The sequence below is a fragment of the Hyalella azteca genome, unplaced genomic scaffold, assembly GCF_000764305.2.
Source record: "Hyalella azteca isolate HAZT.00-mixed unplaced genomic scaffold, Hazt_2.0.2 contig2100, whole genome shotgun sequence".
In the NCBI taxonomy this organism is placed as follows: domain Eukaryota; kingdom Metazoa; phylum Arthropoda; class Malacostraca; order Amphipoda; family Hyalellidae; genus Hyalella; species Hyalella azteca.
In genome coordinates this window covers 400,940-424,405 of record NW_025932387.1, presented here as the reverse complement: position 1 = coordinate 424,405, position 23,466 = coordinate 400,940, and the positions used below count along the sequence as shown (strand labels likewise).

At 35.7% G+C, this 23,466-nt stretch overlaps 1 protein-coding gene across 2 annotated transcripts in view; it reads right to left on the bottom strand.

Moving 5' to 3' along the window:
- Nucleotides 1–23,466, bottom strand: part of LOC108675241 — a 44,541-nt gene that overhangs the window by 7,080 nt on the left and 13,995 nt on the right. Inside the window, exons 2-6 of one of the 2 annotated variants that reach the window (XM_047885143.1) lie at nucleotides 15,147–15,276; nucleotides 10,260–10,492; nucleotides 5,666–5,795; nucleotides 3,160–3,335; nucleotides 1,475–1,585 (exon numbers count right to left, since the gene is read on the bottom strand). In XM_047885143.1, the coding sequence (XP_047741099.1) occupies nucleotides 1,475–1,585; nucleotides 3,160–3,335; nucleotides 5,666–5,795; nucleotides 10,260–10,492; nucleotides 15,147–15,276 (780 nt within the window). Of the gene's footprint in view, nucleotides 1–1,474; nucleotides 1,586–3,159; nucleotides 3,336–5,665; nucleotides 5,796–10,259; nucleotides 10,620–15,146; nucleotides 15,277–23,466 lie in introns of those variants that run through there. The other variant, XM_047885145.1, reaches the window with a different exon arrangement.

Here is a 23,466-nt window from a genome sequence, read left to right as displayed (position 1 = left end):
AACGTGCTACTACCCTGCATTTATTTCACATCATCAACCCTATGATCCCATTAGATGGATGTATTAAGAGGAGCTTTTTATTTAACGTTAAAGATTATCTCGAGAATATCAAAGCGAGTACCACAACTAATAATATAATATTATTCCGATGTTTTTGATAGATACGAAGATTGTGGCTGGGGGAACAGAAATGCGTTCACGTTTATTTGTGGACATCATATCCTGCTCGTCGATTTACTGATGCATCGCTGAGCTCGAGTTCGTATTTTTATATGCATTAATGCGAAACAAAATATGCTTCATATAATCAATCTGGTTTGCGCGCGCTGGATATTGGAAACCATGTTATTATATTTCCAACTTAGTTAAAGATGCTAATAATTATTGGAAATTCAACTATATTCAATCATTAGAAATTTAACATGATGATACTTTCTTATGTTCACGGGTACGGTATTTGCGTCGAGAAATGAATTATTAATGAATATTCACGATAGCATAGCATGAAATGAAATGAATAGCATAGCACCTTGTGTATAATTATACGTTTCATTTCTGATGCGTCGTGGTACAGACTTAATTCATGTTTATTTTTCTCCATAGCAGTATGAATAAATCTTTTTGTAGAGACAAGCGTTAGAGATAATGTCAGAAGACTATAGTATTCAGTATTTTATTCCGGACGAATAAATGATTAATGAAATTACCTTGCAATCAATACGTTAGAGACAAGACCCTGAACACATATTTGACTATCATTAATCCTTTATTTTGGACACAACGCGAAGAACATTTACTATGCATGCTACCGGGCTGAATAATAGAGAATGTTATGAGCCGCTCACGATGTTACAGATTTATCAATGTATTGATAATATCTAAGATTGTACTGGGTTCAGTGCTGGATGAGTAATTTATTCAGATATGAACGAAATTTATTCTTTAAAAACACAGTCTCAATTATTGCAGTCAAGGACCAGTGATGGCTCGTCACAATTTCTTCACATTACTTTCACTATCTTTTCTAATTTGGTCTCTAGGTGATCCTGAAGGCCTGTTCTAATAACATGAGATCTTATAGCAAAACATATTATTTGACTGTTATGGGAGCTGGGCTTATACAAGTTTCTGGAATAGAATGAATTTCTCATAAGAACGTCATTTCCAATATACTTAGTTGAGCATTACTACCGTCTTATGTGTCTTTTAATTACACGATCAATCTTCCCGACAGACTCCCGATGTTTTGCATGCCATTGTTTGGAATAACACTACCCCTTTCCCTCACCCAGCAGACAGGCCATGATGTTGTACACGCCAGTGTTTGCAATAATGCTACCCTTTCCTCACCTAGCAGACAGGCCACGATGTTGTACACGCCAGTGTTTGCAATAATGCTACCCTTTCCTCACCTAGCAGACAGGCCACGATGTTGTACACATCATTGTTTACAATAATGCTACCCTTTCCTCACCTAGCAGACTGGCGCCGGTGCTAGGTGCGTTGTTGGCCAGGTTGGAGGAGTGTCGTGGTCTGGGTGTGGTGGTGGTGGTTGTCGTGGTGGTGGTAGTGATGATAGGCAGATCTGTTGGAGCAAAATGCGTGTTATACCGTGCGATTAAAATATTTCATTGCATCATTGTTTTGCATCATGTTCACGTAATTAAATAAAGTTCGTAACTTCTGAAATTCCCTGGTTTTTTACCTCACGAACACCTCACTAATCTAGCAATCTCATCTATTGGCATCAAGATTGGCTTCACGAACCATAATTAAAAACATTTCATATTATTTTACTAATTATTTTGCAATAAGTTAGCTCAAATTGTTATTGATCATAAAACTCCAAAGAACTGACGTGGTGACAGCGTCCAAACAGTAAAAAAATTGTGTAAAAAAACTTTCGCGCCATATTATCATTAAATTAATTAAATCCCATTTAAAGAAATTAAATCCCATTTGAACGTGGGATGGGGTAACTGATTTAACTGTGCGGATATTATTGCCGTTAAGAGTAAATCAAATTACAATATTAGTCATCCGATTACAGCATATATTTTCCCAATAATGCATATAAGCACACGGTTGCCTTCTAAATTTGTATTAGAATTTCGATAAATTGCACAGACTAATATAGCTACGATTCCCCCGTCAAACATAAATGAAATAATTCTCGCTGTCTCTGGCCGTAAAGCGGAGCTTGCGTAACTGAAAGCCGCATTTTCTTTACTTTACGCCTCTATTCTCTTGTGGTATTGCTGCCAGCGGTTCTTTGAATTACCTCTGGTTAATTATCGTCTCTATTTCCATTGAGCCTGACTGAGCTTAGTTCTGAACGGTTCGCTCATCAAAGCCATTCACAGGAGATACAAAGAAGGCGGATAATTGGCCAATCGAGCGCCAATGCAGAGCACCAATGATGGCCTCTAATTTGTTGAGAGCCTTGCCAATATTTTATCTCAATTGAGGCATTGAGGCTATGATAGCTGTGATGGACGTTTATTTGATTAAATGGCTTCAAAGGTATTGTTCTCATCATCTCGAAATCTTTAGGGAATTTTTTTTAGCAGTATTCTGATGAATTCGTCTTACGAAGGATATGGCATGATAGAAGAAATGTATTGACTTACATCAAGGACAATTTCAATCATCAAGATAAGTTACATCAAAAACTGTTTCACACATCAAGCGGCAAAAAAAAGAAGAAACGAAGTATTTTTGGTCTGATATACAGTGAGTGCATGACAGGTATTCGCCTTCCATATGCTTTTCTCCTATTACTTACAATTTACTACATTATATGCATCATCATTAGATTCGATAATGGTAAAATTCTTTGTATACTTTTTTGTAATTAAGGAACACATCATTCTTAAGCTGCTCCCTCGAATCACAAATAAACTTTAATCAAAATGTATATCAATCATATTTATAATTTCTTTGTATTCTTATGGTTTAATTTTGAGGAACAAAAACCGCGAATCCATGCGGTTTTTGTCTCTTTATTTCGATATAATCTTAATTTAATTAATAACAGCAATATTGTGAATAATTTATGGCGCACAAGAGTAAATATTTGCTTACGAGTATACAAGTAAATACGAGTAACATACAGGTATATAGCTAAGTATGGTCATGTATTTTATACGACGCACTCACTGGGATCGTAGATTGTCTCGTGGATATCCCTATACTTGGTGAGCTGCACGGTAACGATGCAGCCCACCACGGTGTCGGGTGGGGTGCGGGCCCAGTCTATGAGACCCCACTCACCCACGTCCCACAACCCACCGCCTCGGGACGCTTCCATTCGGCCCACCGAGCCCACGTCCATCCTGGGACAAAAAAATATAACTCAGTACTCACTGCAGTGAGTGACAGAGAGTTCATTTTCTCGTCGACGAAAACATGAAATCACGGACGGACGGACGGATGGACGGACAGACGGACAGGCAGACGGTCAGACAGACGGACAGGCAGACGGACATGACGAGCACATTAGTGCATTTTTTCTATAAATGAGAAATTGCGCTAAAAAGACAACCTTTCAAATTAGCTAGGTATCGACTCTTACGAGGGAACAGTTTGAAGGTGGAGTATTAAAATCACTTGATTACTTAAATTGCAAGTTTGTCAAGAATTTGAAAGCAAAGAAAACAGCCGAAAAATTCACCATTTCTGAAGAATGAAAACGTTCTTCATTCTTAAGAAATGGTGATTTTTTGGGATGTTTTCTTTGCTTCTAAATTTTAGAAGAAGGAGAAAATACACCAGTGAAAGTACGACCAAGAATATAAAAATATGAAAAAGAATGCAGATTGTTTGAAAGCAAGAAGCACAATAAAGAACAGTCCGAGGAATGGCAACGTCAACGATATTTCACTTTACATATTTTTGCCTGTTATAATTATCCCTGATTGAGCGAGTTAGAAGTTAATAGGAATAGTGGCTCTTTATCGACATTGGCTTCCCATGATTGTGGAGCCTTGTTAAGGTTCTAAGCAATCAGAAGCCTTGTGGTCATGAAGCCATGGTCATGAACCATGGTCATGAAGCCTTGGGTTCATGGTCATAAACTTTTTTCATGAACTTTGTGGTTATGAACTTTCTGGTCATGAAGCCTTTGTGGTCATGAAGCCATGAGTCGTGAAATTATTTTTAGATAATTGCATGTTCTGTCCGTTATCGTGAGAAGAACATTTACACAAGTAAGTTTCAGCAAATTGATTCGCGGTTGGAAAAACTACCTGTAAACAGTAATATGGAAAATATTATTGGTAGCGTAATATATTCAAGAGCAGGTTCATATTCGTAGGTATCAGTTAGGAAGCACAACGGAGTGCATATAGTTTAGAAACATTTAAACCAAATAGTAAAATGAGTTGAAATTGTCAGTTTCATCGAACATCGGATGCCAGGACGACAGTTATGATACAATAGATGAATTTCTTGTTAAAACATACATATAATATTAGTTTTCATGATTACATGTAATGTGTCTGAAAACAAATAAACCTTTTTCTTTGCATTGTCTAAGTAATGCAGACAGAATCATCCGCCCAATATCTTTGGAGGTTTAGGGCGCTTCAGTTTTTTCTTTAAAAGAGTTTTGCCTGCCAGTAATGTTTTCCCTACTGCGAGAATATGCTTGGGGTCAAAATAAATTGCCTATATGTTAAAGTAAAACAATATCTGTTTCGTATTATGATTTTATTGTTGGTTGAAATAGTAATAGTATTACAATTTTGTCTAAACTGAATAATATGGACATTGCAACATGAACATAATATCACTATGGCATATTTATGCAGAAAACATAAAAAACTTTACTGCCTCAGAAATAAATATTCAAGATTTATCTTTAACAATTATCGAAAATTCGATCTGATAATTAGTTTAATTGAAGAAAAATTATTTTTTAAGACGCTTGCAGGAGAGTGGAGGTGATTTGAAGCGTGTAGAGGGCAAAGTCAGGCCACAACACTTCTAACACACCTGGTACGGTCAGGGTAGAGCGTGTAGAGGGTAAAGTCAGACCACAACACCTCTAACCCACCTGGTACGGTCAGGGTAGAGCGTGTAGAGGGTAAAGTCAGTCCACAACACCTCTAACACACCTGTTACGGTCAGGGTAGAGCGTGTAGAGGGTAAAGTCAGCCCACAACACCTCTAACACACCTGTTACGGTCAGGGTAGAGCGTGTAGAGGGTAAAGGTAGACCACAACACCTCTAACCCACCTGGTACGGTCAGGGTAGAGCGTGTAGAGGGTAAAGTAGACCACAGCACCTCTAACCCACCTGTTACGGTCAGGGGAGAGCGTGTAGAGGGTAAAGTCAGGCCACAACACCTCTAACACACCTGGTACGGTCAGGGTATAGCGTGTAGAGGGTAAAGGTAGGCCACAGCACCTCTAACCCACCTGTTACGGTCAGGGTAGAGCGTGTAGAGGGTAAAGTCAGACCACAGCTCCTCTAACACACCTGGTACGGTCAGGGTAGAGCGTGTAGAGGATAAAGGTAGACCACAGCACCTCTAACACACCTGTTACGGTCAGGGTATAGCGTGTAGAGGGTAAAGGTAGACCACAACACCTCTAACACACCTGTTACGGTCAGGGTAGAGCGTGTAGAGGGTAAAGGTAGACCACAACACCTCTAACACACCTGTTACGGTCAGGGTAGAGCGTGTAGAGGGTAAAATCAGGCCGCGGTGCAACGTTTCTTGCCACGCAGGTTACATTCACTTGAGTGGCCGACGTTCGCCAGTAGTGCACGCGTACGGATGACGATGGCACTGAAACGTAACCAAAAATTTTTTTCATTCATTTTGCAGAAATATTAATAGGTGTTTCAACACTGGTTCATGGTAATTGGTCAACGATCTCTACAAAAGTCAATATATTCTAATTTGAAGTCGTATTCCGCGGGGCTCTATTGTCCATTATTCTTCTAATATATTAATGCTAATGTTAATGTATTAATGTCTAATGTATTAATGTTTCTTCCATGCTCCGACAAACCACTTTTAATATATTTCTTTAACTCGACAGCCTAATTAGCTCAAAATGCATCCTATGATTAAACAAAATTAATAACGTGCGCAGCAAGCTCAATCAACGTCTGATAATCAGCAGTGAATCGTCGACTAAAAGCTCTGTGAATTATCGCTTTAATTATAAACGTTAAAAGTTTACCAAATTCCGTGAAGTTTTTGATGAAGAATTTATGATGGAGCTGCGTGGCGACCAAACGATTTCGCCAGAACTTTTTACTCGACTGAGCCTAATTTTTGGAGGGACCTTAATAATTAAGAACGAGCTAATGTCATCAGAGCGTCAATGCGTGGCTGGGTATCTTCATAATGGATATCACGCGACATAAAACGGAAGGCACTTCGGTAAATGTCAACGTTTTGTTCTGAGTTTGTCGTTGTGTCAGGGTGCGCTATAGTACTATAGTATTATTGATTCAAGAGGCTCAATTACAAGAGCGCTTTCTCTACAATGCGAAGCATTAGTTCATATTTCCTAATACCAATTAACATATTATCATACTCTTTTATCCTAAGAGAAACCACTTTTCATATATTTCTTTAACTCGAAACCCTAATTAGCTCAAAATGCATCCTATGATTAAATAAATAAATGTTTTGTTCTGAGTTTGTCGTTGTGTCAGAGTGCAGGAGAATATGAGTTTGATAATGAATCCATTCTGACTGACTCGAAAATATGAAAATAATTTGCCTCCGACAGTAATTATGACTTGATTCAAACTGAGAAAATGTTACAATAACTCGATCTGGACTGTAATAATGTGAAATTCAATGGGGATTTTAATGCAATAATGTAATAAAGACTTGATTACTACTCTGAAAATGTTATAATACTTTATTCTGACCATGGAAATGTGATATTGATTGACTTTGATTTTTAGTAATGTGATGGTAACTTGATTCTGACCGTAAAAATGTGGTGTTGACTTTTTTTATAGCTGTTACGTTGTGGATTTAAATTGTTGTTAAATTATTTAATTTTTCTGTATATGAGCGAGTTGGACGTGGCCTTAGCCGAACTTGCCAAGCTATATCAGTATTGCACGTGAGAACATTATATTTTTATTTAACTTTCAAAGTTAAAAATCAAAGGTTAGAAAAATTTTCCCAATTTTTGCCGCACAGCTTGGCTATCGAAATCAATGTAATTCACAGATAAGGAAAACTTTAGAATATTTACCAACTATCTGAACATTAATTGTAGTTCGCATCATTTTTCTTGTTTTATTCAACGAAAAAGGTTCTTTGAACGAGAATTTTTTCACACTTTCATCGAGTCTATGTGTGTGGTGACATTGATGGCACTGGGCCATAAACCTTCCATATTCGTGGGCACTACGAGGTGCCATAAGTGCACGACCAACAATCATGCACTCTTCGACCGACCACCCATCGTATGATTGCTTAGCTTGAATTCAAATCAGTGTACTTAAGACAAATTTAGCTAGCGCCTTGCGACCACTCATATAAGGAAGATATAAATCTTGAACTAAGACTTGCCCACTCAGTCATGCGTATTGATATGCTGAATAACTGGTATCACAACTACCGGGTCAGGCTGGAAAATTCTCCGTTTCTAATCAAATTGAGCCTCGATTAAGAATTATAACGATCATGCGTCAGTTGGTTAACTAGCTAGGCCAACGTGTTGAAATATAAAAATGTGAATGATATTTTTTTCTGACAAAGTCCACCATTGTGGTTTATTTTGTTTTATAAAAAGGTATATTATTTTACGCTCGGAGCAAGGCTATTCGAATATTTTAACATAACAGACCATCAAAACAATCCGACAATTTAATTTCAAAATGAGCTAGACCCAAGTATAGGCAGGGCAGATATGTAGTTCACTTGTGTGAACTACGAAGAGATCTTTGGTGCTAACTCTCATCTTTTCAACTACAGTTGTGATCGTCAAATTTAAATGAGAATTGTTAATATTGTACCTTTCTTTCAATTATTGCTCTACACGTCATTATAATGCTATTTCTTTAAGTACAATATATAACACCAAGAAATCATAACTTAATAATAACTTACAATAACACTATAAAAAATAACTTCAAGTACAATAACTTGATTTGGGTGCTTGCGTGTTCTTTAAGCACCCAATTTGAGTCAAGAAATCGGTTTCAAATCACGCAAGGCAATTATATAGCCATTCTGTTATTGTCACATTATAGATTATTTTTGAACATTATGACTAAAATTTGTTCAATTAAAATTAAATTTACCATTTCCTTACTATAAATTAATCAAGTAATGCAAATGGTTATAGATATTTAGTTATCAGCTAGATTACTATATATCTAGATTACTATATATCTAGATTACTATATATCTAGATTACTATATATCTTTATTTTCTCAATTAATAGTCACACGAAGAGTGTTTCTCAATTGTGAATGATACTCGCCAGCGAGGCATGAATAAAAAAATCGTGTCATGGTCGCAAATGATTTTCATTGCAATTACACGCCTTAATTAAGATTAACGAAGAAAGCGCTGCGGCGCCTACTCAGTGGCCTTGTGTAAAACCATTGCATGATTCTTAATAAGCCAAGATTGCTAACACGCCTGAGAATATCTGATTAAACTCGAAGCAATCTAAGAAACTTTTCGTCTTAAGAATTATGACCGGACTTTTTTTAGTGCTTACTAGAATAATAACAATCAATCATATTCGCTGAACTTTTTGTTCATAAGTTCCCGAAAGTTGATTATTTGTTCATGGTAATAATTTTCAAAAAGTGTTTGAGACAAAATTAGGGCAATTTTGGGGGGAATTTGAAATCTGTGGAGAAATAATTGTCTTGAATGAGTTTTTTTATGAAGATTATGAACGACAATACGGCAAGGTCTAGTAATGCATTACATTTCGTTGACGGATTGACTTCTAAGCCACAATCGTCGACCACGAGACGCTCTTTGGCGTGCATTTTTCATGTAAAATGAGCCTTAAATGTCATTAGAGCTTCCATTTATACGTGAGTGCTACTGCAAAGGCCGAGCAATGTAGGTTATAAAGAGCTCAATCGAAGGCTTATTGATGCCAGACAGATAATGTGAATAATCGAATGATTGAGGAAGCCTGAGGAGCGCAGCACCTTTACAAATGTCGACTTAAATTTTTTGGAATGCAAGCCTGGTAGAGTGCGTTACAGTTCAAACCCGCTGCGGCCATGAATTTTGATTAAATATATGAGTGATTTTATTACAATTCGCTGAAAAATTTCCTAAATGCGGATCACAGAATGAACTTTAATTAAAAAAATCCTTTTTCTTTTAACTTAGAAGTATTAACGAGTAGAGGGGAGGTAAATGAGCATAAAGAGTAAACAAAAATCGAATTATATGTATTATTATGGGTGGGAACAAATGTTCCTTATTTATTCATAAGGAATAATTTTAAAAACATCTGCATTTATTTCTACGCACGTGAGTGGGTGTTCGGAAATCATTTACAAGCGGTTACAAGAAAAACCATAATGAGGGCCTGTCGCCAAGACAACATTGCTCTATGTAAATAATATCCTCATGCTCATACAATTATAATATAAATTACCCTTATTTGATTTGTAATTATTTTCAGCGGAATTTGGTTCCGAGGCTGCGAAGCACTTTAACTAAATCAGCATGTTTAGTTAAATCCCAAATTATTTTTATGTTGCCAAGAAACTTAATGATATTCTGCAAGTACGGAAATTCTACCCCAGAAAAGAAGTTCTGTACAATTTACCCCAGACAAGAAAAGGCGCTGTAATATTTAGCACAGTCAAGAAAAGGCGCTGTACTATTTACCCGAGACAAATAAAAAGTTGCTCCAATATTTATCCCAGACAAGTAGAGGTGCTCCAATATTTTCCCCAAACAAGTTGCGGTGCTCCAGGAATATTTACCCCAGACAAGTAGAGGCGCTGTAATATTTACCCCAGACAAGTAGAGGCGCTGTAATATTTACCCCAGACAAGTAGAGGCGCTGTAATATTTACCCCAGACAAGTAGAGGCGCTGTAATATTTACCCCAGACAAGTAGAGGCGCTGTAATATTTACCCCAGACAAGAAGCTGTGCTCTAATATTTACGCCAGATAAGTAGAGGCGCTGTAATAATTTCCCCAGACAAGAAGAGGCACTCATATTTACCCCAGACAAGTAGAGGCGCTGTAATATTTACCCCAGACAAGAAGAGGCACTCATATTTACCCCAGACTAGTAGAGGCGCTGTGCTGGTGTCCTCGTCCTCATAAGTGCTGACGGTGCAGGAATAATCACCGGACAAGGTCGGGTCTAACTTCGTTATTCTGATGGCCCTGTACTCGGCCCACCACTCTCGCGCGGCCTTGTAGCTGGTGTCCACCCTGTCACTGAGCAGACCCAGCGCCTGGGGCTTCTGGGGGGGTATCCACTGGTAGACCAGGTGGACCATGTCAACGTACCTGAGAATGGTTGCCATTATATTAAAATCTGAGGATAAATGTGTCCACCCTGTCACTGAGCAGACCCAGCGCCTGGGGCTTTTGGGGGGTTATCCACTGGTAGACCAGGTGAACCATGTCAACGTACCTGAGAATGGTTGCCATTATATTAAAATATGAGGATAAAATAGAAAAAATATAAAATGAAGTAAATATCATAATTTCAGTCAGATGGGAAACGTGGGTCAATATTCTTACAAATATTCTTAATAACACGTAACCGCGTAGAGACTACAAACATTATTACCTATACAGTCTCATTTCAACAACGTAACCACATATCTACTTGTTTAAATTAAGTGAAAAGGCAAGAGTCGGCAAGATAGAAATTAAAACATGTAAATTTAAAATTAAAGTTTTATTATTGGTTAGTAAATAGTTTAACTGAGCTGATCTCTAAATAAGGTAAATGGTTTCTGATCAATAGGCCGAATGCATATTTACTATAGGCTCAATGCTACTAAGCACTCAAATATAGAAAGCTTCTTTGTTAATAATTTTTTAATAAACAAGAAAGATGCTTAAGTTTGAATTACTATAATGCAGTAAGGAACAGTTGATTACTTAATTATTAATAGTGTTAGCTATGTGTCAGCATGTCGTTTCACAGGCGTGGTTATTAAGAAAGTAGCAGTAAAAAATATTTTGAAATGAATGATGAAAATTATAAGTCAGCTTGTCATATCACTCGCGCTCTAATTCAAAATGTGGCAGCGTTAATTATTTTATCATAAGTCTTAAAATACGTTGGAGCTCATCATACAACATTGAACGTCGGTTGCTGGCGCAAAACCAGTCTGCAAAGTCATTATTCTCGCGCCCTTCCGGCTGACTTCACCGTCCTTCAAAATGTCCGATTTTTGCGCGGAAAATATTTTCAGCCTGCTGGGACTTCATTCGTTTGCGTGATCCCACAAATCCTTCTAAGAGGAAAACAAAATCTCGAACTCTTTGGCTTGTTATTGTTCGATGAAAACAAGGAACTATTGTTCCCAGCTGGAATACGTTAGTAAAAATAAGAATGCATTGAGCGCGGAACCGACGCAAAATTTCGTATTTGTGGTTAAAAAGACCTATAGTGCTGGAGATGAGCTTTAGTCTAACAGAAAAATGAACATAGAGCATTCATGAGATTCATTTGTTTTTACTTGGAGCTCTCTAGCCCAAAAGTTTTTATTAAAGTGCTCCCTGAATGCTAGGCTTTATTGAGAGGACAACAGCTTCTAAAAACAAGCCAAAAACAACTACTGATTTTGCAGAAAAAAATTCAAAGACTCTCAATTATGTATTTAACTAATCAGAGCGTAATTACAACTGTCTTTCGTTGCATCGAAAAATAAATACATATAAACAGTGGTTGATTCGGCTTGCTTTATCTTCAATCTAATCTAAACTCTACTGGAAGTTTACAGCTTTTGCGACATGGAAGCTTCGTAGTTTTTATACTGGTAAATTCTGAGTCTGAACATTTTTGATTATGCATGAATGCGAAATCATTTTGATAAACTATCCGAATGAATTATGAGACTGACATCGAACTGGACATCTTATTAGGTGGAGGTCGTTTAACCCGCGGCAGTAGTTCAGGAGCCCAAAGACATTTTCAAAGATCAAAATGAGATGTCTTTTTATCGAAATGTGATAAAATTCGTATATATTGAAATTGGTATTGAAAATTGATGATGAAAAAAAATTTCATCATAAAAATATTATGATGAAATTGGTATTGAAATGAAGAAAATTCGAATCAAAATGAGATTAAATTCGTGTTAAAATGAGATGCCTTCGGTAACAAAACCCGTTCATATTCTCAATAATTTTGTTTTAATACCGATTTGCGAATTGCGTTCTGTAGATCACGTAGGCTCATTGTTCAAAGCGGGAAAAGTGAGATTATTCTCTACTCCATATTGAGTTCCAGGACAATTTTCTGCATGAAAACACGAGGAATTTGAAAGTGAAAATATGTTGTTGAGATCTGTATGAAGACGCACGACAATTTCTTTGAAGGTTACTCAGGTCAAAATCATTAAATTTGTTGAACGTGAATGATTTCCATATAAATATGAAAACTTTTAGTAGATATCTATATCTACAAAAAAATGCAGCCTGAGATTAATGAGAGATTGAGATTAAATTTGTGTTAAAACGAAATGCCTTCGGTACCAAAACACGTTCATATTCTCAATGATATTGTTTTAATACCGATTTGCGAATTGCGTTCTGTAGATCACGTAGGCTCATTGAAAAGTGAGTAATTCTCTACTCCATTGAGTTCCAGGACAATTTTTTGCATGAAAACACGAGGAATTTGAAAGTGAAAATATGCTTTTGAGATATGTATGAAGACGCACGACAATTTCTTTGAAGGTTACTGAGGCCAAAGTCATTAAATTTGTTGAACCTGAATGATTTCCATATAAATACGAAAACTTTTAGTAGATATCTACATAAAAATGCAGCCAGTTTCAGCTAATAAACATGAGGGTCTCAGCATTTCTAAGCCTTCTCCTTTGTAGCTCTGAATAAGGATAATTTTTTTCATGATCGACTTCTCTGGAAGAACCGCGGCTTCAAGTTGTGGCAAAAATTTCGAGGTTTTGAATTATACCCGAGACCTCGGAGCGTCTCGACCCAGCGGAAGATTTATACTGACTTGTGAAAAACGTCGTCATACGAATTTATTGGCAATAACTGTAGTGGTCATTGGACTGTGAACGATGGAGTTCTTTGCTGCCCGCTCGTAGACCGAGACTTCCCGGATTATTTCGACCTGTAGCTCAAAAGATGAGATGATTATTTTGAACGAAAATACTAAAATAAAAACAGTTTGGTAGCTCGTTTGGACACCGTAAGAAGCAAAATACCCCTGAGGATACATCTGAAACGAAATGAGACAAATAACTTTTATTTGACTTGTTTGCCGTCAAAAAGAACAAGTCTTCGGAGAACTTTTCCTAACTCTCAAACATCTTTTAAAAACTTCAACAGTTCCATTAGACTTATAAAAAAAGAGCTCAAAGAGAACATTAACTTTCGTTTGCATCGGAGACAAACTCAATCATCGCTTTAAAACAAACCGGCAGAATACAGAGTAAAAATTGACCATAAATGGCTTCGTTGACACAATATGCATCAAATTGTATCACCTGAGAAAAAGTAATTCATTTGTTGAACAATAATTTTTTCATCTTAATTAAAAATTACTAAACATATCGTTCGTCATAAAATAAATGAATCCGCGGCCCCGAATGATTTATCTTTAAATTTAAACCAAACGATCCGAAAATCTATCGTTTCTGTTCCGCAATTTACCGTTAGATGGAACCAAGAAAAATCGAATTGGAAAAACAAATAAGGTTTTGCTTCCTTTGAAATATCTAAATACTTTCATGTAATAGTTCAAAATGTTTATGGTCATACCTAAATGAGAAAATTCAATTTCTTCACTTTCAAAAGTCAAGGTAAAACATTTGAAAGACTTAATAGTGGAGTCAGCCCATAGAAATTAATTTTTTTTAATGAAAAACAAAGATTTCCTATCCGAGAGTAATTTTATTCCCAGTTAGTGGAAAATATAATACCTAATGGGCGCTGAGAACGTTATAGCATTTCGTTTGAACATGAACATCTGCTACAAACGTTGTGTACGAAAGGCATAAATTTTTAAAGGTTCCTAGTGAAATATGTTCTAAGTAACTTTTCTTTTCGCTTAAATAAAGAATGGTTCCAGAAACATTCTGAGCGAAAGAAATATTTTAAAGTTTCCTAGAGAAGGCACTGAGTGCTTATATAATATCATTCAAACAGTGAAAGGTGCGGGAAAACTTTATGTATGAAAGGAATCTATTTTTAAAGGTTCATGGAGGAGGCGCTGAGTAACTTTATCATTTCATTTAAGCAATGAAAGGTGCGGGAAAAGCTTCTTATAATCTCTGACGCACCACGTCTCTGTAGCTGCTGGTATTCCTGATAAAAATCTTAGATTTAAGTCTCTGTCGCGCGTCTTATAATCTCTGGCGTACCACGTCTCTGCAGCTGCTGGTATTCCTGATAAAAATCTTAGATTTAAGTCTCTGTCGCGCGTCTAATAATTTATTTTACACCAAGTCTTGGCAGCTGAGCGTCTTTAAGGGCACCAGGTCAATAATATATATAGTTTCGTACATACATTGAACATGAAACATTCACAATCTACACACAATATATTTTTGACCAAGTGCACTAATTTTCCTTCACTATTTTCTATAGCGCAGAAAACGTTCATATATGAAGCTGTTCATCTCCTAGCGGAGGTACATTGTCTGCATTATTTTATAATATTTCTTAACTCTACAATATCGTGGCAGCTGCACGACGAGGTGCTGTTTTTCATTATTTTAATATATTTTTCACTCAGACACTTCCATAAAATAGTGCTCACCACACGACGACCAAACGCAGTCTACCATTAATAGTACTACCATAATACTACCATAGTACTACCATAGTACTACCATAATACTGCCATAGTACTACCATAACACTGCTATAGTGTTACCATAGTACTACAATAGTACAACCTATAGTACTTCAATAAATAACACTACCATAACACTACCACAGAAGCACTCACCACTTGACCACGAGCCCCAGTCGCTGCTGGTCTGGCACGGTGTAGACGCAGTCCATGGTCACCGAGGACGTGTTGGCGAGCACAGTTCTGGGCACCGACAGTCTGGTGATGGTCACACCACCCACTCCTCCTGTTGTTAAATTAAAATCTTTGAAATTTAATCTGTTATACTACATACATATATTTAAATAAGATTATTACTGAAATTATATTACTATTTTAGCTTCAATTCTGGGATTGCCCATTCCTTCATTTGTTTAGTAAGCCTCATATATGTGGAGTCAAGGTATTATTGACAGTAATATGTGATTCAGTCAACTTTTGCCTACTAAGGGTAATCCTAATTACCAGGACGCTAGGTAGGTTGGTATTGACGACAGCTCATGTCGTCACGTGCGAGTATTATAAAATAATTACAATTATTTGATAACCTATAAATCACACAAACTATTAATAAAATAATAACATTGATTGATGTTATGGCGTCATGGTTGGCTCGTTATAATTTTCTCGCAACAAACTGTAGCAATAAAGTATCACACTTGAAATATTGGGCTAATATAGTATGTGCGTCAAATGGAAAGCTTGAGTGTAATAAGTTCACAAGCGCACATAAAATTTTCTCATCTTCTTGATGTTGAACATCAACAAATTTTTCTGAATTTTTCTAACATTAATTTCTAGTTTCAAATTATTTATGAAGACATTTCATTAATTCACAATTCATTCAATAATTCATTTGCCTCTCGTCATTCAGCTATTGCAGCTTAACGACCATTAATGGGGGCAAAGTCTTTAAATTAGTCATGGATTTCTGTCGGTGATTATTCCAACGATTATAAATACCAACTAATATAATTATAACGTGCCTTCAATTCCATATGAAAGAATGTGTAGCCAATGAATTATTTTGCTAAAAAGTAAAGCCCGGAAAAATTCATCTATATTGTATTCGCCTAGGGTTGCGATCAAGACATAATATTTTTCCTCTCTCTTCAGCCATGCGAAGATCAACCATGCAGCGGACAATAAAAAATATCCCAACGTAAAATTCAGCTTAAGAAATATATATGTAAATGAATAGCTCTCAATAATTTATGATATTTCAATGAGGAAAGTAGCGCGCGATTCAAGTATAAATTGAAGATATAAAATATTCTGATATGAATCATGAAAGCGAAATGACGTGCAGTGTAGTGAAGTTTGAATGATTTATTGAATAATTCCGGCAAGGGTCATTCGTGCCATTGAATAATTCAGTTAAGATTCATTAAGCATTTCTCGAATTTTTCTTTCTCGTTTTTTAGAATATGGAAGCAAATGCAAACGATAATTTTCTAAACGATGAATATTAATTCATCAATCTTGAGCAGTAATTCATGAATGCGCAAGGGAACGTACACTGCGAATGTGTGAATCTCAGGAAAATACGAAAGCGGGGGAAATAATTCACCCAATAAGCAAATAATATCTATGAAGTATATTATAATATATTTTAAAATAATAAATTTAAATGCGTAGGGGCCAAAAATAGGTACATAAAATTTTGTTAATTATATATCATCAGTACAGTGATAATTTCAGCAACCAATTTGTACGTTAATTATCCTTCATATATTCGAGTGCAACCTATTTCTAATAATTTAGACTTTTTTAATGACTCGCATATGGGAATGTTTATTAGCCAATATTTACAGCTCGTGTTTGGTTTTTAAAACTTTATGCTATCAAGCTGATGATTTCAATGATAATGATTGGCAGGCGTTGATGTCGCTGCCGAACGGTCACTGTTAAAGAAAACGTTATTAAAGTAGCATAGATGTCCCGCACGCATATACAGTCTGTAGTCGCATTAAACTTACCCTCTAATTGAGAGAAAGTAGGGATTACGTGACGGTATGGGATTGTTACGTGACTGGCTATATACTGGACACGAACACGGAAATAAGTTTGACGGGATTGGAAGAGAGTGGGTTTCAAAAGTTCTTACCGAAAGCACACCGCAAAGATAAGAAAATTCAGTTAAATTGTATGACACATCGACAAAGCAGAGGATAAAATCCACAATTCAACTTTGAACTTTATCGTAATATAGCTTGCGTTAATAATCGAAATCATTCTTCCTGCACGACAAGCGCGAAGAACTTCAATTTCCAGTGACATATAAATATCCGGCGACGCCTCCACCTGTTCTGTTCCGCAGAGCCGCCTCGGGTCCACTCCGGCCCCGCTACAAGCGACTGACGCAAACCGTCTAACTGATGTTTAAATTACTAACTGAACAAATGAATTTTCCACCCAATTCTCGTGATCGATTTCCAGGTTATGACAAAATTATTTGTCATTTTAGCAATATAACATTAGGTAATAATTTTAGAAATGATTAATAAAGAAAAAGTGATGAAATATTCCTTTAATAAACTTTCGGGTGGGTCTATAGATACTTCGAGCATGAAATTTTAACGTTGTAATATAAACTTTCAAATGCAATCATTTCCCCCTGTTCTTTGTACTGTTTCTTTTTGTCTGACTTGTTTTGTATTATTTTCACGGAGCCAAAATTCACAACTCTTATTTCATAACTGAAATTCAATTCTTACTTTCATACACAAGTATTTCATCAAGTAATATATTTTAGGTCTAGTCATTTATTGCTAATTACTGATCGTTAAAGCTCCTACTAATTTTTTAAAGGGCAATAATTTTGTCTATAAAGTATGCTGGTGACTTTCACTCCTTCGCTAACGTTTTTAGAGTCTCACATTAAAATTTTTTTACGACAGGTTTTAAAGAAATCTTGTCAACAAAAAGTTGTTGTACTGGAGCAGGTGGGGAAACACACGATAAATTTATGTGTAGGTGCCGCGTAATGCATGTTACTGTAAGAAGTAATATAGATCTAACAGAACTGCGTGATGCATGTTACTGTGAGAAGTAATAGATCTAACAGAACTGCGTGATGCATGTTACTGTGAGATGTAAGAGATGTAACAGCACTGCGTGATGCATGTTACTGTGAGATGTAAGAGATGTAACAGTACTGCGTGATGCATGTTACTGTGAGATGTAAGAGATGTAATAGGAAGTCATAATCGTAAAAGGGTTTGTATAGTTAATGACTTTAGAATAATTTTTAATTCTTCAAATGATTTACATACATGACAATAAATGATGACCATACTCGTATGGAAAGAAAATATAACGGCAAAAATAATTATACCAAAAAATTGTCACTGAAATTCCTATATTGATTTTACAAATGGAAAAAAGAAATCATTATATTTTGAAAACTTATTAACGTCATTGTCGTAAAAGATTAGAGTCAAAGAACATATAAGCTTCCTTTGTATAATAGCTGTATATATAAATATATTGGCCCAAATAGCCGCTGCAAATTCAAAGTGGATTATTTCATTCATTATTACAGGGAATGTGGAGGAATCTAGCAAAAAGTGAATATTTTTGTGCGGAAGACACATTTGGCAACATTTTTGTCAAGCTATTTCATTTTCGAAGATTCAAAGCGTGATCGATTCAATCGTGATTTTTGTTTATCTTTTTATAATTTTACGTCTCGTGGGCAATATTTTTACTAATTTCGTCTTGTCATTAAAATTTTGATTTTCCATCAAACCCTGAGATGTTGGGTTTCTTTAAACCTACCAAATCAAGGATTGTCTTCCCAAGCAAATTCCTGCAATTTTTATTCGTGTTTAGCATCCATCTCGTCAAAAAAATCTTGAATTTCTGTAACACACAATAAACCATTCGTCGATTTTCTTCTTCATTCAGTGAATATATATGATTGCTACTAATGTCAAATCTCCTTTCAGTTCAGAGGGGCGACTTTTAATGTCTTGAACAAACAGAGCTTGAAGAGAAAATTATTTAAATGTTTGCACATTTTTACCATCCGTTATGCAAAATTATTATGAAATTTCTGTACTATTAGTCAATTTTTAATGTCATTCGCCGAATAATTCGCATTTAAAGTCTGCGTTTAATTTGAGTGCAGCCCGTGGCCCTGGATTAGAGCGGCGGCACCTAATGTCTTGAACAAACAGAGCTTGAAGAGAAAATTATTTAAAATTTTGCACGCATTTTTACCGTCCATTTTGCCAAAGTATTATGAAATTTCTGTACTATTCGTCATTTTTTAATATAATTCACAATATAATTAACAATTGAATCTTGGGTTTAATTTGAGTGCAGAGCGTGGTCCTGGGTTAGAGCAGCGGCACCTAATATCTTGAACAAACAGAACCGTCGATAAGTCTGCTATTTCAGAGGGAGTTTCTAACCATTAATGTGACCAGAGCGGACGCTTCAAATGAAGCTTTGTTTCACGCCTGAAGAATGGCGCCAAATTATTGACATTTCTTGCAATAAAAGTAAATAAAGTTCGCTTCGTTCATGGATCTCGCTTGAACCTTACTTATTTTCATTTTTTGTGGAAAAATAAATGGAAGTATTTAATTTTGGTACGAAAATACTTCTTTGTAAGGTTTTTATAATGAAAGTGAAGGTTATGCTTTAATTGAATGGAAACGTTGGATTGCGAAAACTGTTAGTTGATATTTTCATGAAGCAAGACATCGTTAAATGCTGGATGTGGTCCTGTATTGAACTACCAGCTATCAATACCCAAAGACTGGTCCATATTGATGGTAAAATTAAGATCAATTAGCTCTTGAGTTTAAAGAACTTTATTTCAGTGCCTATGTTTCATAAATAATGTTTCAGATATAATGTTTGTTGTTATAATGTTTAACTATTATATTTGATATAATAGTTAAATATTTATAATCTGGCGTTAGGTTTTGAGTTTAATTAATTAACATTCAACCCAGGTTTGACTATCTTCTCACATCTGAGGATTAGAGTGACGAGAGTGTGGCGTCAGGCTGGCCGGCGCTGCGTTGCAGCCAATATTGCCCCCAACTCCATTACCATATTTGAACGCGATCACAGCGCCATCTTCTGCCCTGCGGCGCCGTCCGCAATTTGCGTGAGATCTCAACCGTAATTACTTAATCGATACTCCTCCAGTGAAGTCCTTTGCTAAACCGCTGAATTTAAATAACTTTTGAAGTGTGGTGCTTCCACGGTGCTTTTTCGTGCTATATTTAATTAAGCTTATAAGATTAAAGGATCGCTGTGTGCTTCCAGAAGACATGCACATTGCACAATAATTTAATTAAAATATATTATCAGGTTCATAATCGCCGGCAGAACAATATAACGTGTATTTATATCATTACTTTTCCCAAGTTGCAAGCTAAGCAAGAATTCGAATAAAAGTAAAATACCAAATAAATTTTTATTTTTTTTTCGTTGAAAATGTTTCGGAGGCCAGTTCCATCGTCAGATCTGAAGATTCAAAACGGCAAATAAAATCAAACAAAAGTTATTCAGAAAAGATGAAAATCTAGATACCGAATAAAAAACGAAGGAACATGCAAACGGATCGTTTAACAATTTCAAACACATATGAAGTTAGGAACTGTAAGTGTTGTTTAGATAAACTTACATTTTTAAATGTGCAGCGATTCCGAAATCCTCAAATCGGATGCAGAGATGTAACCTACAACTTTTAAACCGTGCGCAGACACCGAAAAGCTGGTGATTCCTTGTTTATTTACTTCCCAGTTAACAAAATTTCGGATAATTTATTTATTATACCCTGCACAATTTTCTTTCCCTGTACAAATAATTCACGCCCAGCGATCTGGATTCAGCAAGAAATATATTTTCGATAACGTAAATCTTTTCACAACTCACGAATCAGTATTTCGTTCCACATCCGTACATCGTTCCACGTTGGAAAAGTCAGGCTAATAAATGTGAGTCTGTGAAGTAAATGGTGCAACGACAATAGATAGCCAGAATTTCGGTAATCATTGGAATTTCGGTAATCAATCAATTATACTGTGTCAATGTAGGAAAAATCAAGAGAAAATTTAACGTTTCGCTGGAATTTCTTCAGCAACTTTAATCCAGACAATTCAAGGCACAAGATGTCATTAGACTTTTTGTTCCATTTTGTGGGAATATTAGCTAAAATTTTGTTCCTAATATTTTCGAAATTTGAACTCAACTGTTTTATGATTAAATTGACGCGAGAATTGCTCTGTGTGTTTAACCATGCAGTCTACCGACTTTCATAACTAATGCCAAGTAACGCATAAGTGGCGTGACGAGGTCAGATTAAAAAATCGGCTAAGCCTTCACAAAAACATGAATGAACAAAATAAACATAATTTTATTCAAGTAAAAATTATTTAAAACAAAATTTCCCATTATAAGATGAGTTCCAGAATATTAAGATTTAGAGATTTTGCTGTATCGTAAATCATGACTTTTTCTGATCAACCATAAAAATCTTCTATTCAAGCCCGTATAACTGTTTGCACTGTTGCTGTATGAAATTTTACTGTTGTTTTCTTAAATCGACAAGATATGGCGAATCTACTTTACAGATTACGATTTCAAGTCAATAATTTATCTAAGGCGACACATGAAAGCAAGAAAGTATAACAATTCTGATTAAGAATTTAACTTAGACACGCTCGACACTCATCAACCATAAACGTTCTAACAAAATAATTACCTTACCCGCGAGAATAGTCTTCATTGCAAGCTCATCAACTGACTTGAAAATTATCAATCTATTGATATGTATCTATTAATATATAACCGTGAATATTATCTTAAATATCGTATATTTACGATAATATTCACGGTAAATATTATCATATTCACGGTAATCTACTATATGAAACAATAGATTGGGTGCAAAGAATGATCTATCTATTGATGTGCATCTCTTGATAATTTGCCGTGAATATTATCTTTTTATAGCATTTTTACGATAATATTCACGGTAAATATTATTACATTCATGGTAATCTACTATATAAAACAATAGATCGGGTGCAAAGAATGTATAAAAGAAGCTGCAATCAGTTCTGTATACGAGGTAAGGTCTCTTGATCGATGCACGTCACAGGCTTCGCAGAGCCTATGTTTATCTTAAAAATCGTATTTTTACGATAATATTCACGGTAAATATTATTACATTCACGGTAATCTACTATATAAAACAATAGATCGGGTGCAAAGAATGTATACAAGAAGCTCCAATCAGTTCTGTACGAGGTACGGTCTCTTGATCGATGCACGTCACAGGCTTCGCTATGACACGTGCGTGCTGACTAAGTAGCAATCAAAGAACGTCTTGTACAGACAAGATCCGATATTTGTTGAAGACGTTATACTTGACGTCGTTCGAAGCGTTCAAATCTAATTTCTGGAGATTTCACGGTAAGGAGAATTCTTTTTTAAATGAAATTTCGTTAAATTCGTTTTGACTAAAGTGTACGTTATTTGTTCGTATAGTTGAAATGACCTTGAAAATACAAAGACTAAAGTTAAAAAGTTATAACTTATAGTTAAAGTTATTATAAATAGTTAAAGTTATTGAAGTTACAGTTAAAGTTATAATGTGAAAATACTAGATATGATTTCCACATTAGTGGGTTTCGCGAGCTGCCTGTAACCGTGTTGACGGTCCATGTAGACAAGATTTACGACAATAAATTAAGTAGGAAACGATCAATCACAATAATGCGGCACTGAATAATTAAGAAATGCAAAGCAAGTGCCTGAGCAATAAATCGTGCATGCAACTTATAAATGCATCATTATTCAAGATGCGCTAAAATACAGCATTAATTATGATTATCGATTAATTTCATTAGTATGCTTTATATTCAAATTAACGCATGAACCGAATCAAGGCGACTAATCATTTATGATTTGGATGTAACAGGGAAGAAAAAAATACCTTCAGAAATAAACGGTACCATTCAGAAACGCAGCGATATTATATGTCCCTGCGCAAGTCAAAAATAATGCGTATCTGCGTTTCACATGAACTGATAAAATGCTGGCTGGTGAAAAAAAAGCTCTTCTGAAGACGAAGTTTCAAAGTGGTTCATGAACACATTTTAAAACTGAATTTCCTCATCACCTATTAAAAACTTAACTTGAGGTTTTCGAGTTTAGTGTAGAATAGGGTTGAATATTTGCTCACGAACTCGATAAGAACGTTCCTTCAATTCAGCGACGAGCACAAAAAAAAATGCAACTGAAAATTATTAGAATTTCCTAGTCTTGTTCTACTACTTAATTTACATTTTGGATTGACTTGTGGAAAATTAGTATCCACGATAGCTGTATAGGGACCGTTGTAAGTCAGTTAAAATGCCAGGTATAGTCACGAGTTGCAGTGCATTGCAGAATTCTGCTTTACCAACAG